Source organism: Mobula birostris, chromosome 3, assembly GCF_030028105.1.
Source record: "Mobula birostris isolate sMobBir1 chromosome 3, sMobBir1.hap1, whole genome shotgun sequence".
Lineage (NCBI taxonomy): Eukaryota > Metazoa > Chordata > Chondrichthyes > Myliobatiformes > Myliobatidae > Mobula > Mobula birostris.
The window spans coordinates 200,973,670-200,991,065 of record NC_092372.1 but is presented as its reverse complement, the minus strand read 5'-3'; the positions used below and the strand labels follow the sequence as shown (position 1 = coordinate 200,991,065).

General features: G+C 40.6%; 2 protein-coding genes across 4 annotated transcripts in view; one reads left to right on the top strand and one right to left on the bottom strand.

Moving 5' to 3' along the window:
* The window catches only part of LOC140195531 (ATP-dependent 6-phosphofructokinase, platelet type-like), a 128,387-nt gene that overhangs the window by 57,397 nt on the left and 53,594 nt on the right, over nt 1-17,396 (top strand). For 2 of the 3 annotated variants that reach the window (XM_072254001.1, XM_072253999.1), the window contains exons 4-8: nt 1,246-1,435; nt 2,893-3,058; nt 11,324-11,368; nt 11,486-11,594; nt 15,628-15,723. In XM_072254001.1, coding sequence (XP_072110102.1) covers nt 1,246-1,435; nt 2,893-3,058; nt 11,324-11,368; nt 11,486-11,594; nt 15,628-15,723 — 606 coding nt within the window. Of the gene's footprint in view, nt 1-1,245; nt 1,436-2,892; nt 3,059-11,323; nt 11,369-11,485; nt 11,595-15,299; nt 15,396-15,627; nt 15,724-17,396 lie in introns of all 3 variants that reach the window. The other variant, XM_072254000.1, reaches the window with a different exon arrangement.
* pitrm1 (pitrilysin metallopeptidase 1) overlaps nt 9,420-17,396 on the bottom strand; it is a 121,182-nt gene continuing 113,205 nt past the window's right edge. Inside the window, exon 28 of the transcript XR_011885511.1 lies at nt 9,420-9,717. The gene's annotated coding sequence lies outside the window, so the exon portion shown is untranslated. The remainder of the gene's footprint in view (nt 9,718-17,396) is intronic.

Here is a 17,396-nt window from a genome sequence, read left to right as displayed (position 1 = left end):
TTGCTTTAAAAACAGCCAAAGCCTCTCAACTATAATTCCTAATCCTTGCATCATTCAGGCAAATCAACTCTGCAAGTTCTTCTGAATTCGACTGAACTGCAGGGAGAATAAAATGGGCTTGTGGTGAGGTTAGTGAGCATGTGTACTTACTGGTAGCTGCAGATTTAGCAAGCCAAGAAGTTTGTTTCAATGCTGTATGGTTCCGGGACTGTGATCGTGAGTGATTTGTATATCACTTGTTACACACCCAAATGCCAATTAATTTATCCCACCTTACTATCCCTATGAAGTGCTTCTCATCACTCGTGTTCAGCTGGCTGGGACAGTTGGGATTCCTTTTGTTAGTTGCTGTTTATGTGACATAGTTTCATCTATGGAGCCTGGGTTGGCAGTATCTGGAATAATGGCACAGAGCTGTCAGTATCCTGATGAACAAGAAAGTGTTGAGATGTCCTGCTGTGTTCATTGTATCCCTGGCAGTTGCCGCCTTAAAGATCACACATTGGAAACGTTCTCCTTCATTTTTAAGCTCTTCAGCTTTCTGAGAGATACACCCAGTAGCAACTTTATTAGGTACATGTGTACACTTCACTAATGCAAATATCCACCCAGAGAATCATCATTGCATAAAAGCGTGCAGACATGGTCAAGGGGTTCATTTGTTAGGATTAAACTTCAGCATGGGGGGGAAAAATAAGCGACTTCGTAGAATGATTGTTGGTTGCTGATGGGGTGATTTGAGTATCTCAGAAATTGCTGATCTGGGATTTTTACACATGACAGTCTCTAGAGTTTAAAAAGAATGGGGTGAAAAACACAAAGTCATCCATTGAGTGGTAATTCTGTGGGTGAAAACCCCTTGTTAATGAGAGAATAGTCAGACTGATTAGTGACAGTAACTTAAAAAATGATGTGGAACAACAGTGGCATGCAGAAGGGCACCTCTGAATGCACAACATGTCGAATCGTGAAATAGATGGGCTGTAGCAGCAGAAGACCATGAACATTCGCTCAGTGGCCACTTTTAGGCCCAGGAGGTACCAAATAAAGTGGCCTCTAAGTGCATATCATTTCTAATGACTACAGCAGAATCGCAACAAGAGACTGAGAATATCATGTGTTATTGTTCAGTGAGAAAGGGGAAAATCCCTATGAAGTGGCAAGTTACAAAGTTTTAAAAATTGTAACTTCACTTATATGGGCAAAGTATGGTTCTGCATTGGTCTTGATTGGTCTTGTTTTCAGGGTGGGACTGTAATTGGGAGCGCCCGCTGCAAGCAATTCCGCACCCATGAGGGTCGTCTGCAGGCTGCCCATAATCTGGTAAAGAATGGAATAACAAACCTCTGCGTGATTGGGGGAGACGGTAGTCTGACTGGGGCCAACCTCTTCCGTGAAGAGTGGAAAGGACTACTGAAGGAGCTCACTGAAAATGGTGAGTCTTGTCTTTGTTTTTCTCCACTATCTTTCTGCGTAATCATACCTGTTATTTATTCTGCGTGCAGCAAACCTATTAAAATAACATTTTTAACATTTTTTTTAATGCTAACTAATGTATTTCAGAGGTACTAAGGTAATAAATGTAATTTGGCAACGTGTTTCCGTTAATGTCTTCCCAACATGGAGTCAACATTTCGATTGGCTAGGCTTCCAAGTTGTCAGCCATTTTAATACTCCTTGCCATTCCTTCACCTCAGCCCCCTCCACTGCAACCTCGAGGTACAGCTCCTCGCATTCTCCTTGGAGAGCCTGCAACCTGTGCATGAACATTGAATTCTCTAACTTCCCGTAACTATTATCTCTCTGTCTCCCTTTGTGCTCTCCCCCATTCTATTGGTACCCACCACCATGTTTCGTTTCTCTCCTCCGTCCTCTCATCTGCCTATCACGCACACATTCCTCCCAGAAGTTCCTCTTCCCCACTACTTCCCACCTCCCTGCCTATATCCCATGCTCCACTTTTCTGGCTGCTCAGATTCCACCATTTTCAGCTCTATAATCCTCTCAGTTTCTGGCATTATTTCTACTATCCCCTCCTCCATTTGCTTATTACCCACTTCAAGACCCGGAGACTATTTGCTCTTCCTCTATCCCTTCCTGCCCCCTCAGCTCTTTATACTGGCTATTTCCCCTCTACATTTCAGTCGAGATGAAGGGTTAATCGTCCATTTACCGCCACAGAAGCTGGCTGACCCACTGAGTTCCTCCAGTGCTTTGTGTCGCTTTTGATTGCATTGTCAAATTCTAGTTAAGGTTCTTATTTGCCAAACTACTATTAGGACTAGTCTTTGAGACGTTATTCCCGGGCAGTGGTGAAGGAGGAGTGAGACCCTAAGTGCCAACAAGCACTGGGAATGTTGAGGTCGTGCTGAAATTAATAAAACATAGAACGCTGCAGCACAGGAGAGTTCCTTTGGCCCGCCATGCTGTGCCAACTTCTTAACCTGTTCTCGGATCAGCCTGCCTCTTTCCTGCCACATAGCCCTCCATTTCTCTATCATTCTTGACACAAGCTGAGATCTATCAACAATTGTGGTGTTGGTGAATATGTAGGTGGTGTTTGAGCTGTGTCTACTACACAGTTGTGACTGTAGAGAGAGTAGATCAGTGGGATAAGCACACCTCCTCTGGATGCAGCAACTTGAGAATCAGACAGCCCTGGAGCAGTGTGTTACCATGAAGTGATTGAAGTGCCCTCGCTGACATTACGATATCATTAATGAAGCGTGATCATTTTTACTGCAGCAGGTTTTAAAAAAAAAGTAATGTGGTTTTACTTTCCCTATATTTAATTTCTTTATCTAATATTTAATGCATATTGAACTGATTTACTGGATGAAACTGTTCCTAATTATTTTGCGCTTGCATTTTTTTGCTTTCTCCCCCTCCTAGGTAAAATTGACAAGAAAGCAGCTCATAAGTACAGCCACCTAAATATTGTGGGTATTGTGGGCTCCATCGACAATGATTTCTGTGGGACAGACATGACCATTGGTACAGATTCCGCATTGCATCGCATCATTGAAGTGGTAGATGCCATCATGACCACGGCCCAGAGGTAAATCCAGTAGGTGACTGTAAGAGCTGCATTATATAAATGGATGTAGAAACCCTGTGGGTAGAGTTAGGAAACTGCAAGGGTCAAAAGGCACTGTTGTAAGTTATATACTGGCCTCCAAAAGTTGCCAGGATGTGGGCTACAAATTATAACAGGATAGAAAAGGCATGTAAAAAGGGCAATGTTGCCATAGTCATGGCAATTTCAATAGCAAGTAGAATGGAGAAAATCAGATTGGTTGTGGATCCCAAGAAAGCATATTTGTAGAATGCCAGTAAAATAGTGTTTTAGAGCAGTTTATGGATGAATCCACTAAGGGGAATAGTAATTCTGGATTGGGTGTTAGGGTAATGACCAAGATTTGATTAAGGAACTTCAGGTAAAGAAACCCTTCGGAGACAGTGATCATAATATAGCATTCACCCAGCAGTTTGAGAAGGATAAGGTAAAATTGGATGTATTACTATTATAGGGAATTACAGAGGCATGAGAGAGGAGCTGGCCAAAGTTGATTGAAGGGGATGCTAGCAGGGATGATAGAACAGCAATGGCTGGAGTTTCTGGGGGCAATTTGGAAGGCGTAGGAAAGATGAATCCCCAAGTTGAAGAAGACTTAACCGTGGCTGACAAGGGAAGTCAAGGACAGCATAAGAGCTAAAGAGAGGACATAAAATATAATAAAAACTAGTGGGAAGTTAGAGGATTGGGAGGCTTTCAAAAACACAGCAGAAGGCAACTACAAAGCCATAAAGAGAGAAAAGATGAACTATGAAGGTAAGCTAGCCTATAATATAAAAGAGAATACAGAAGTTTTTTCAGATGTACTGTATAAAGAATAAAATAGAGATGAGAGTAGATATCGGGTCACTGGAAAACGCAGCTGGAGATGTAGTAATGGGGGACAAAAAATTGCGGATGGACCTAAGAAGTATTTTTCATCAGTCTTTACTGTGGAAGAAACTAGCCAGAAATTCCCCCATTCCGATGTTTGCTGTGAACAACAACTGAACCTCTTGACCATATTTGCATGTTTTCATGCATTGACTTGCTGCCACATGATTGACGGATTAGATAATTGCAGAAATGAGCAGGTGTGTGGATGTACCTAATAAAGTGGCCACTAAGTATATTTTGTTCTTGCATAAACTGAATTCTCCATTTTCTATATTATGTGTGTAAATAACCCACTAGAATAGGATATTTTGGGTGATTGAGGGATAAGAATCCCTCAAGCAAGATTTCTAGAAAGCATAAGTATGTGTGACTTTGAAACTTGGAATCAGTGAAAGAAACTCCATTCTCTCCCCACCTAGTTTTCCAAATTGTGTCCAGAATTTGAATCTCAGATAGCATGACCCTTGAACAGAGTTTGTGGAACAGAGGGACGTGGGAGCTCCAGTGTTCAGTTGATTGAAATCAGCCATGCAAATAGATTGGGTGGTGAAGAAAGCTTTTAGCATGTTGGTCTTCGGTCATGGCATTGAGATTAGGAGTAGGACAATTACTGTTGTAGCCTTACAAGTCCTAGGTGAGACCACACTTGGAGAATTGCAGATGTTTTTGGCCATCTTGTTGTTGAAAAGACATTGTCAAGCTGGGGAGAGAGCAGAAGAGATTTAAGAAGAAGCTGCCAGGCCTAGAGTGCCTGAGTTATAGGGCAAGGCCGGCCACACTGAATCATTATTCCTTTAGAACAGGAGAAAATGAAGGGTCACCTGATAGAACTTAAAATCATGAGGAGCATGGATAAAGTGAGATGGTCATAGTCTATTCCCCAGGGCTGGAGAGTCCCAAACCAGGGGGCACAGAAGAAGATCCTTAAGAGGCCTGAGTGGTAAAGTTTTTACATAGAGGATAGTGAGTACCTGAAATGAACTGCCAGAGGAAGTGGTAGAGGTGGGTTCAGTTCCAACTTTTAAGAGGTATTTGGATTGGTGGGTGAGTCTAGGACTAGAGGGCACAGCCTCAGAACAGAGGGACCTCCATACAGAACAGAGATGAGGAGGAATTTCTTCACCCGGTGGTTTGGTGGAATTTGTTGCCACAGGCAGCTGTGGAAGCCAGGTCATTGGATGCACTTAAGGCAGAGATTGAAAGGTTCTTGATTAGTTAGAGTGTAAAAAGGTAATGGGAAGAGGGCAGGAGAATGGGGTTGAGAGGGAAATGGATCTGCCATGATCAAATCGCAGAGCAACCTTGATGGGCTGAATAGCCTAATTCTGTTCCTATATCTTGTGGGCTTATGGTCTTACATGGAGGGAATGGGCCTGGGGGGTTATGGACAATATGTTGGCACCTGGGTTTAGCAGGGAAATTGGCTGTTTGGGCTGAAGAGCCTGTTTTATATGCTCTATTCCGATGACTCTATAACAACACAAAAGCAAGCGAGACCAATTCTTGCCAGTGACACCCTTCCCCTGCTGCATATTTTTGGTTAAAAAAACGAGATTCTAATAGAAAATGTATCTGTCACTTTTGACAGGATTTTGATAAATAATTGTTTACAATTGATAGAAGTTCTATTCATAAATCAAATATTGGAGTTGACAGTGATTTTTTAAAATTCCTTTATTGGTACTTGAGCATCATGAGCAAGGCTAACTCTTTTTTGCGCAACCTAATTGCTTTTGAATTGCTGAAATCCTTTTGATTATGATATTTCCAAAATGCTGTAACATAGATAGTTCTAGAGTTTAGCCTCAGTAATAATAGAGGCATAGCGATATATTTCCAAAGCAACACACAAAATACTAGAGGAACTCAGCAGGTCAGACAGCATCTATGGAAATGAATAGTTGACATTTCAGGCCAAGATCCTCCTTCAGGATATACTTCCAAATCAGGATGGTATGTGATTTGGTGAGAACCTATTGAAAGTGGTATTCTCACGCACCAAAAATCAGTTTTGGTAGCAGAGGTCACAGAGTTTAGGAGATGCCTTTAGAATTGTCTTGTTGAGTGAGTAGCTACAGTGTATTTGCCTGTTAGTGGTGGATTGATCGAGTGTTGTGGGTTCCACCAAATATTTCTAGCATTTTGTGTTCTTGTTCAATAAAAGCTCTTGGGAGGAAAACAATGGGGATCTCCTATCCTACTTTGCTTGTTTTAGTAGTTTATCTACTCGAAGACTTAGTGTGATACAATTTTTTTTGTTAGAAGCCAAGAAACAGGTTTGACAGGTTATTTGTGGTTACTCTCTCTGTTTATATACAGTACTGTGCGAAGGTTTTAGGAACATGCATATAGCGGGGGTGCTTAAGACTTTTGTACAGTACTGTAATAATTTTATGCATTGCACTATAGTGGTGCCGCAAAAAAAGAACAAATTGCATGATGTATGTGAATGATGATGTGGTCTGGCATTGTGGACTGAGAGTGGGCAGAAGGCAGTGGGAGGGAAATCATGGCTTGGTAAAGGGAGGGAAGAGGGGAGTGAGCAGGAAACACCAGAGAGACGATCTGTAGTGATCAGTAAACCAATTGTATGAAGTCAAATGACCTTACCTGGTGTTTCAGGGCTAGGTGTGTCTGCACCCTGCCACCCCACTGCCCTTGACCATCCTTCACTGCCACCTGTCCCACACCCCTCCTGTGGCACTCCACCCTCGCCTTTCCCAACATCCTTTATTTCTGCCAAATTTACAATATAATTTTAAATATACCTATAGCACACTCCAGCTGAAAGCTGTTTCTCTGCTGTATAATGATCAGAAACAGACCAAAATCACTAAAACACTTTATGAGAGACTTTTCTCATATACAACAATCTTGAACAAAGCTACTGCAACTCTTTGAATGGATAACTATTAGATAATTGAATATTAGATTTTGGATAATTATTATTCCAGATTTTGGCTCATCTTCTCTTTGCTTTCTCTCCGTTGTGCTCCTAAGAATTTTTTTAGTATAACTGATGATAGCTTGTATCCCATGCTGCCTGTGCTGATGGGTGTATTACGGTTAATATTATTGTTAAATAGCAATTAGAAAATGGCAGATGCTCTAACTTGAAACGAAAACGGAAAAAGCTCGAACCACTCTATAGGCCTGGAGGATTTCTTCGTAAGAGAAACCGCATTAACACTTTGAATCCAAGATGGTCTTGGTCCTGAAACATTAATTCTTCATCTCTTTCCACAAATGCTGCCTAATCTGACCATTTCCATTGTTCTCTGTTGTGCTTGTTAAAGCCAACATTTTAGGCTCCACCCTGCTATCCATGTCTGTTAATGTAAATTATCAATTATTGTCTGTCACAACATAAAAGCCAAAGAGAGGACATATAATAGAGCAAACATTAGTGGGAAGTTAGAGGATTGGGAAGCTTTAAAAAAAAAACAACAGAAGGCAACTAAAAAAGTCATTAATAAGGTAAAGGTGGAATACTAAAGAAAGCTAGCCAATAATATTGAAGAGGACACCTAAAGTTTCTTCAGATAGACAGTATAAAAGAGAGGCAAGACTGGATATCGGACCACTGGAAAATGATGCTGGAGATGCTGGGGACAATGAAATAGTGGACAAATTGAAGAAGTATTTTGCATCACTCTTCACTGTGGATGTTCCAGATGTCAGGGAACATGAAGTGTGTGAAGGTACCATTACTAGAGGGAAGTTTCTTGGGGAAACTGAAAGGTCTGAAGGTAGGTGAGTCACCTGAACCAGATGGTGTACATGACAGAGTTCTGAAAGAGGTGACTGAAGACATCGTGGGGGCATTAGTAATGATCTTTCAAGAATCACTAGATCTGGAATGGTTCTGGAAGACTTGAAAATTGTAAATGTCACTCTTCTCTTCAGAAAGGGAGAGAGACAGAAGAAAGGAAACTGTAAGCCAGTTAGTCTGACCTCGGTGGTTGGGAAGATGTTGGAGTCGATTATTAACAATAAAATCTCAGGCTGTTTGGAGGCACATGGTAAAATAGGCTGTAGTCAGCATGGTTTCCTCAAGGGAAAATTCTGCCTGACAAATCTGTTGGAATTCTTTGAAGAAATAACAAGCAGGATAGACAAAGAAGAATCAATTGATGTTGTGTACTTGAATTTTCAAAAGGCTTTTAATAAGGAGTCATACATGAGACTGCTTAACAACCTTGAGGCCCATGGTATTACAGGAAAGATACTAGCGTGGTAGAGCCTTGGCTGAGTAGCTGGATGCATAGACTGGGAATAAAGGAGCATTTTCTGCCTGGCTTCCAGTGACTAGTGGTGTTCCACAGGAGTCTGTATTGGGACTAACTCTTTTTACGTTATATATCAATGATTTGGATGATGGAATTGATTACTCTGTTGCAAAGTTTGCAGATGATATGAAGATGGGTGGAGGGACAGGTAGTTTTGACGAAGTAGAGGCTATAGAAGGACTTGTAGATTAGGAGAAGTGGCAAATAAATGGCTGACGGAATACAGTGTCGGGAAGTGTATGTTTATGCACTTTGGCAGAAGAAATGAAAGGGTTGACTGCTTTCTAAATGGGGAGAAAATACAAAAAAACTGAGGTGCAAAGGGACTTGGGAGTCCTTCTGCAGCAATCCCTAAAGGTTAATTTGCAGGTTGAGTTATGGTGATGTAGGCAAATGCAATGTTAGCATTCATTTCAAGAGGACTAGAATATAAAAGCAAGGATGTAATGTTGAGGTTTTATAAAGTGCTGGTGAGGCCTCACTTGGAGTATTGTGAGCAGGCTTGTGCCGCTTGGAAAGGATGTTTTGAAACTGGAGAGGGTTCAGAGGAGTTTCACAAAAATGATTCCAGGATGGAATGGCTTGTCATATGAAGAGTGTTTGATGGCTGTGAGCCTGTATTCATCAGAATTCAGAAGAATGTGATGTGACCTCATTGAAACCTGGTGAAAGGCCTTGATAGAGTGAATGTGGAGAGGATGTTTCCTATGATGGGAGAGTTCAAGACCAGAGGACACAACCTCAGAATAGAGACACATCCTTTGAGAATGGAAATGAGGAAGGATTTCTTTAGCCAGAGAGTGGTGAATCTGTGAAATTTGCTGTCACAGGCAGCAATGGAGGCCAAGTCTTTATGGATATTTAAGGGAGAGGTTGATAGATTTTTGATTGGTCAGGGCATGGAGGTATACGGGGAGAAGGCAGGAGATTGTGGCTGAGATGAAAATTGGGTCAACCATAATGAAATGCTGGAGCAGGCACGATTGACTTAATTCTGTTCCTATATCTTATGGTCTTGTATTTTAATCAGCTTGTAAGAGCTTAGATCTATGTAATCTATTTCTCCAGAAGAATCACAACTGTACCTTTGCATTTGATGTGTGTAATTTTTATTGTTCACACCCATCTAGTGTGTTTACATGGAAAGTCTGCTTTTGTCATTTTCACCTAAAGGCAAAATACTACAGGTGTCAGATATCTGAAATAAAAAGCAGTACTGGATATACACAAATAAAAACCAATGAATGCTAGAAATCTTATGCAGGTCAGACCAAACTAAAACCATTTTCTCACATTTGATCCATATCCCTGTTTTCTGCAGGTTCAGGTACTTCTTGAAATGCCTCTTGAACACCACCATGATCCTTGACCGTGTGATCCAGGCACCTATCACTCACTACGTTCACACAATAAAACGTTCCTGCAAATCTTGTGTCAGCTTCTCCCCCTCAACTTGTAGCTCTACGTACATGCATCCTGTGTAGTGAAAAAAAGAATTAATATTATCATTAGGACAGAGAAATAGGTGAGATAAAAAAGAGTTTGCAGAGAAAGCTGTGGGAAAGGGATATCAAAGGGGAAGATAGTGACAGGGCAGAGGACAGCAATAAACTGGATGATGCAAATGCTGGTATTACTGATTGACAAAGGACAGGAATGGCTAGTGAACAGAGGTTATGTTGAATGATTGGACATAAAAACAGTGAAAAGTGAATGAAATCAGAAATAATAAAGTTAGTAAATCTTTTAGAATGAGTAACTGGATGGTATTGAAGGGAGACTGTACTGCTGCCTGTACCATGTAGTAACAACAGTTTTTTTTTATTTATTGTTTGTTCTATCTGGAGCATTAGATTGCTTTCTGCAGAGTGATGAAGACTGAGGGGAGGCCTGACAGATGTTTATAAAATGACGAGAGCCGTAAATAGAGTAATTAGTCAGTGTGTTTTTCAAGATAGAAGTGTCAAATACTGGAAGATATAGCTTTAAGGTTACATTAGATTAGATTATGAGGACACTCAGTCCTCGTTTATTGTCATTTAAAAATGCATGCATTAAAAAATGATGCAATGTTCCTCCGGTGTGATATCACAGAAACACAGGACAAACCAAGACTGAAACTGACAAAAAACACATAATTATAACATATAGTTACAGCAGTGCAAAGCAATACCGTAATTTGATAAGAGCAGACCATGGGCATGGGGAAAAAAAAGGTCTCAAAGTCCCGATAGCCCCAACATCTAGGCAGACGGTAGAAGGAAGAAACTCTCCCTGCCATGAGCTTCCAGCGCCGCAAACTTGCCGATGCAGCATCCTGGAAGCACCCAACCACAGTCCGACTCTGAGTCCGTCCGAAAACTTCGAGACTCTGACCAGCCCTCCGACACCGAGCACCATCTCTGCCGAGCGCTTTGATCCCGGCCCCGGCCACCAAGCAACAGGCAAAGCCAAGGATTTGGGGCCTTCCCCTCCAGAAATTTTGGATCACACAGTATCAGCGGCAGCGAAGCAGGCATTTCAGAAGGGGGGGGGGGAATGTTTAAATGAGAAGGTTTTTTGTCAATATACAGAGAGTGGTTGGTGGCTGGAACATGTTGCCAGAGGTAGAGGTGGAACCAGGCAGGATAGCGGCATCTAAGAGATGTTTATACAGGAACGTAAGCATGTAGAGGCAGAGGGATATGGATCAAGTGCAGGTAAATAGATATAATTCAATTTGGCATCCTGTTCAGCACAGCCATCATAAATTGAAGAGTGTGTTCCTCAGCTGTAGTGTTCTGCATTCTATCTCTACATTTTCAGTTCTAATGGAAGGTCAACAACCTAAACTATTAACTGTTTCTATCTCTGCAGATGCCACTTTGTGGCGTAATTTCAGCTTTTGTTGTTTTGTTCTCATTTTGATCCTGGCCAGGCAATTTTCATTATTTTTAAAGGTGCAGACTTTTCCGGGAATGTTCAAGCGAAAGAGATTTAATTGTGCTTAACAACAATAATCTTTTACTGAACATTATTACATCTGGGTAAGCTAGAGAGGGAAGATAAAGAGTGGTTTGTAATGCTTTCCTTCTTTCCACAGCCACCAGAGGACCTTTGTGTTGGAAGTGATGGGTCGCCATTGTGGGTGAGCAAACATGACATTTGACTAATGGTTTGAAAATCAATTTGGTTTGAAATGATTGACAAATACCTTTTCAAATGTAATAATTTGAAATTGAAGTGAAGTTTGTCATTGCTATAGGTACCTTGCTCTGGTGAGTGCCTTGGCCTGTGGTGCGGACTGGGTGTTCATACCAGAAAGTCCTCCAGGTGAAGGATGGGAGGACCAGATGTGTCAGAAACTCTCAGAGGTAAAGTGTTGTTCTCCTTCTCAGTCCATCGGGATTGAGGATGACTTGCTTAGGCTTGGGTCCATTGGTTCCTGAGAGCACTGATGAGGTCAATGTAGGAACTACAGATTGTTCCACTGATGGGCAGGACGTGCCTGACAGGCCAAGCGCATTACTGGTGAAGTGGTGCCCTACTACCAACATTTAGACCACAAGACACAGGAGCAGAATTAGGCCATTCAGCCCAATGAGTCTGCTCTGCCATTCCATCACAGCTGATTCATTATCCCGCTCAACCCTTCTGCTGACTTCTCCAGGTAACTTTTGCTCTTAGTAATCAAGAATCTATCAATGTCCAATGACTTGGCCTCCACAGCCATCTGTGGCAATGAATTTCACAGATTCCCCAACCTGTAGGTAAAGATTTTCTCTTGTTTCTGTTCATGCAAGCTTCATTTCTCCTTTACTGGAAAATAACTTCTTGACAAATAAATGAGAAATGGCATGTGAAATTCATCCTTTTAACAGCTTTAGTAAAAAATCATTGAGTTACCTCAATATGGCCATCTGAATCCCTCAATTTTCAAAATTGTTTAATGTAATTTCCTGTACACAAGTGTAAGGACAATGAAATAATCGTCAACAAACAAGAGATGCTGGAAATTCAAGCAACACACCAACGCAGCAGGCCAGGCAGCATCTCTAAGAAGAGGTACAGTCGACGTTTTGGGCCAAGACCCTTCGTCAGGACTAACTGAAGGAAGAGCTAGTAAGAGATTTAAAAGTGAGAGGGGGAGGGGGAGATCCAAAATGATAGGAGAAGACAGGAGAGGGAGGGATGGAGCCAAGAGCTGGACAGTTGATTGGCAAAAGGGATATGAGAGGATCATGGGACGGGAGGCCTAGGGAGAAAGAAAAGGGGGAGGGGGGAAAAGACCCAGAGGATGGGCAAGGGGTATAGTGAGAGGGACAGAGGAGAAAAAGGAGAGAGAGATAGAGAAAGAATGTGTGTATATAAATAAATAATGGATGGGGTACGAGGGGGAGGTGGGGCATTAGCGGAAGTTTGAGAAGTCAGTGTTCATGCCATCAGGTTGGAGATCCTGCTGGAAATCTAAGCAGCACACACAAAATGTTGGAGGAACTCAGCAGACCACACAGCATCTGTGGAAAACAGTACAGTCGATGTTTCAGGCCGAGACCCTTCATCGGGACTCCAGATAATAATTGTTAACCTGGATCCAATGCAGTACGAAAGAGCCGCAAAAGATAAAGAATACAATAATAATAATAAAAACAGAATGAATATAAATACATAAGATGATATATACAGTACATTGGTCGCATGTCCAGAAAGTGATATTAGGGTATACATAAGATGACTGACAGGAAATAGTAAAAGTAGTGGTGGAGTTAGTGGATGGAGATGTTGATCAGTTTTACTGCTTGAGGAAGGCAGTTGCTTTTGAGCCTTGTGATCTTGGTGTGGATGTTACATAGTTTTCTATCTGATGACAGTGGGACAAGCAGTCTATGAACAGGGTGTTTAGAATCCTTCATGATGTTACTGGGCCCTTTCTAGCACCCTTCTGTATATATGCCCTTGAGGGTGGGTAGGCTGGTGTCAGTGATGTGTTGGGCAATTTTGACCGCCCATTGTAGAGTCTTTCTGTCCGCCGCAGTGCGGTTTCTGTACCAAGCAGTGCTGTGGCTTGTTGGGATGCTCTCTACTGCATCCACAATTCCTTTTACCCTTTATTTTAAGATCTTAGCCAGTTTGTTTAAACAGACTTCCATTATACTCCATCTTTACTTTAGAATTATACTGTTGCTTATGGGTTTCTCAATTGTATTTATTTATCAAATGATCTCCCTTGTACTCTCCTTATTCACAAAGTATAACAAAATCACAGTGAGAACAGCACAATCACACATCCTCTTCCCTTGGAGTGTTAAGTTCAGTTGTACATGAAATACAGGATTTTGGTCCTTACTGAGTATGATTATTTGAAAACCAAACCCAGAAAGGCTGTTCTTCCATCTAATTTCCTCAGCCAGATCTTCATTTACAAAAAAAAATCTTGGCATTCTTTCTGATCTTCAGTCCTTTTGATCCTTAATTTTGTGGAATGTGAGTATATATGCCTCTGTTTAAATACAGTGGATCACTGTTAAAACTAGTGTCATCTGTTTTCAGCATTCGGATAAAACTACCTGTCAGTAGATGGTTGCTTGTCATGACGATTTGTGTGAAAATTATGTTGGCAGTGCATTGGCTCATTAGGGATAAGTAAGTCGATGTCCTTGTTAAGTTAGCAATACAGCTAATGTTACAAACAAATCATCAAATCACATTACTGAGATAATAGAAATGTTATGGCAAAGGGCAGGAGCCCATTTGGTCTGTCATATTCTGCTGATTCTATGTGAGAGCAATCCAACTGGCTTCTTCCCATTCCTTCAAGTGTTTGCTCAACTCCCTTTTGAACAACACAGTTTACCATTAGCCCCAACCATTCATTCCAGCCCTGACATTAAAATATTTTTTTCCACAAATCACTGCTGATTTTTTTTTTTGTCAGTCACTTTCATTTTATTTTCTCTGGCTCATTCCATCAATAGCGGGCTATGGGTAACCCTAGGTAAATTCTAAGGTAAGGACATGTGCAGCACAGCTTTGTGGGCTGAAGGGCCTGTATTATGCTGTAGGCTTTCTGTGTTTCTAATGAGAATAGTAAATCTGTCTCTACCATTTAAGATTGCAATATCTCTACACGATTCATTCTCAACCTTCTCTATTCCGTCGAGAATTAATGTAGCTTCTCTGGTTGGTTCACATAATAAAAATCCTTCAACTTTGCCTCTCTTAGCTCTCTCCAAGACTCGGAAGTATGGATGATGCTTCAGTGACAGTACTAACTATGGATAACTTTCCTGTTGTGATTGGATCTAGGTTTGAAAAAGGATGATTCTTAATTTGTTTTGTACCTTTTTGCCTCAGTTTATTGAGCACATGATCCTGAATAGTTTTTTTTTAATAACTTGCTCGCTACTCTTGCTTTCAATGTTTATTCCATACATACTCATGAACTGTTTATATAATAATCCCTTTAAACCTGTCTTATCCATGTACTTAACTATGTGTCTTTTAAATCTTCTTGTACAATTTTCAGTTTGTTCCATATTCACACCACTTTGAGTGTGAAAACTTGACTTTCAGGTCCCTTTTAAATATTGCCTCCCTTCTCACTTTACACCCCTGCCCTCCAGTTTTATTTCCCTCTCCCCAGGTGGAAGAATATGTGCATTCACCCTAACTGTGCCCCTTATGATTTTTATACAGCTCTAAAAGGTCACCCACGCTCCGGTGAACAAAGTACAATCCTACCACACCACACCCTATAGCTCAGTTCCTTGAGTTCTGGCAACATTGCTTGTAAACCCAACATTTTTGTTTTTGTTACCAAACTCAGTCAGGCTAAAGGTATTTGATGGGAGCGGCTTGTAAAATCTCCATTAACAGCTCACAAACGAGAAAATCTGCAGATGCTGGAAATCCAAGCGACACACACAAAATGCTGGAGGAACTCGACAGGCCAGGCAGCATCTATGGAAAAGAGTACAGTCGATATTTCTGGTCGAGAAAAAAAAGATGAGCCATTAACAGCTTTCAGTTTGCAAAAACAATGGTGTCATTTTTCCAGCATTTCTTTCTGTGTTCTTTAGAACCGTTCAAGGGGCACCAGATTGAATATTATCATAGTTTCTGAAGGAGCAATTGACAGACATGGACAGGGAATTTCTTCCAGTACCGTTAAGGACGTGAGTACTTAGACAAAATGAAAGCATGGAGCACATTACCTGCTCATAGTTTCACTCTCAAAATATCTGCCTAACACCAGGCCATTGACATTAAACTTTTCTTGCCAATAGATAGATGTATGGGCATTTCCATTAGATGAGAATTTTCTGGAAGGAAACTATGAAAGCAGAATGTGCTCCTGCCTGAAATACAACATTGTTTCACACAATCATAATTTTTTTTCTCTCTCAGAACCGTGCGGGAAAGAAAAGGCTGAATATCATAATTGTATCAGAAGGGGCAATAGATTGTAACAACAAACCTATAACTTCTGACATGATTAAGGACGTGAGTACAGACGTGCTGGCACAAAGCTGCCTTGACCAATTCCTGCAATGCCACAATAACCTTTCTTGCTTGCTTTTGAAATATGTTTTTCTATAAATCACAACAACTGATATTTAAAGCAGTGTTCCCTTTGACACTCTAATCAAAATCTTTAACTTTTTTTCCCTTTTAACTGTTGTTATTTTCTAGGGCAATTTTATGTTCTAGAGTTAATTTCGTTATGGATATGATAGATTAGACTTCTATAGTGCCTGTGCATGGATCTTTTTCCACATGTTTAGTGCATGCTGTGTATGATAATGATCAATAATCTTCCTAATTTGAAAAAGGACTTTATCAAACTCTGTTTTTCTTTCATATATTCGTTGCATGCCAGAGTATAGTAATTATAAACCATCTTATTGATTTGATAAATTTTATCAAATTCTCTTTGCTTCCCATCGATTTATTGCATGTGATGTATAGTAATGATAAGCAAACAAATCATAAAATGCTTTTTGGCAGTACTAGTGAACCAGGAAATAATGGTGGCTTCTACTCGTCTCTCTCCCACACTGGGCATACACCTTGTATATTGTGAAGTGGGTCAGAGATGATTAGTAAGGCATCAGCAGAGGTCGAGGAAGGGACTCTTCCTGGATTTCTCTGCACCTTTGTTTCTGTTCCTCTGGGATTACTATTAGTACGTCTAAAACACAACACAAATCTTTCTCATCTAAATTTTAAAAAAAATCCTGCTGTGTGGACAAAGTTACAGCAATGATTTCTAATGCATCTGGAGAGCCATTTGATTCCCAGTAATCCTACTGGAATTTCCAAGCAGGGAGATGTTTATTTCCTGGTTATTTTGCAATGGAAATGTGATGTGGCCCTGCAGGAGTTGGAACTCCACCGAGGTGTGAACCTCTGATGTTTTGGTTTCTGGTTTTGCTGTTAAATATCTATTTTGGAAGTAAAGATTATACTAAGTCTCTTTTTTGCAAACTTTAAGTATGTAAGCACTCAGATACTTCTCTCAACACGTCAGTTCTGATGATAGATGCTTGTTTCATCAGTATCAGTCCGATAGTAAACTTGCACGGTTATAGATAGTGGAGCATTTCGTAGAAGGGATTAGCCTTCCTGCATAGGAGAGTTTAGATGAATAGCAGGATGATCATTTTAATTTATCTTATTTGTAAAATGTTTGGGAATTGATAAATAAGATTCTGTTAGTTAATTTGAATTTCCGAATTTGTTTTATTCCATTGGTTATTTCATCTTATTGCACCTTCCAAGTAGCTGCTGTTTAGCTGCCAGTAATACTGTTGCCTGTATCTCTACTAATCCACTGAATTAACTCGCTTTGCATCTTGCTCACCACTTACATTTGTGGCACCTGGCACATACCTTTCTTGCACTATGTTAGATATGCTGTTTGATCTATTCAATTAAAAAGTGGAACATTACTGAAGGCAAGTCAACTTCTTGCTGATCACTGCATAGTTTTCAAAAGGAGCATTAAAAAACAGTGAGGCTCCTTTGAGAACAGAGATTAAAACCAATTTATCTAGCAGGATCTTATAATACCTATAATAAGCCTACCTTTAAATTCCAGATTATGATAGTTCTGATTTGTTCCCTTAACATGTGTCTTGTTAAGTCCACTTACTAGAATGAATTAATTGCTATTA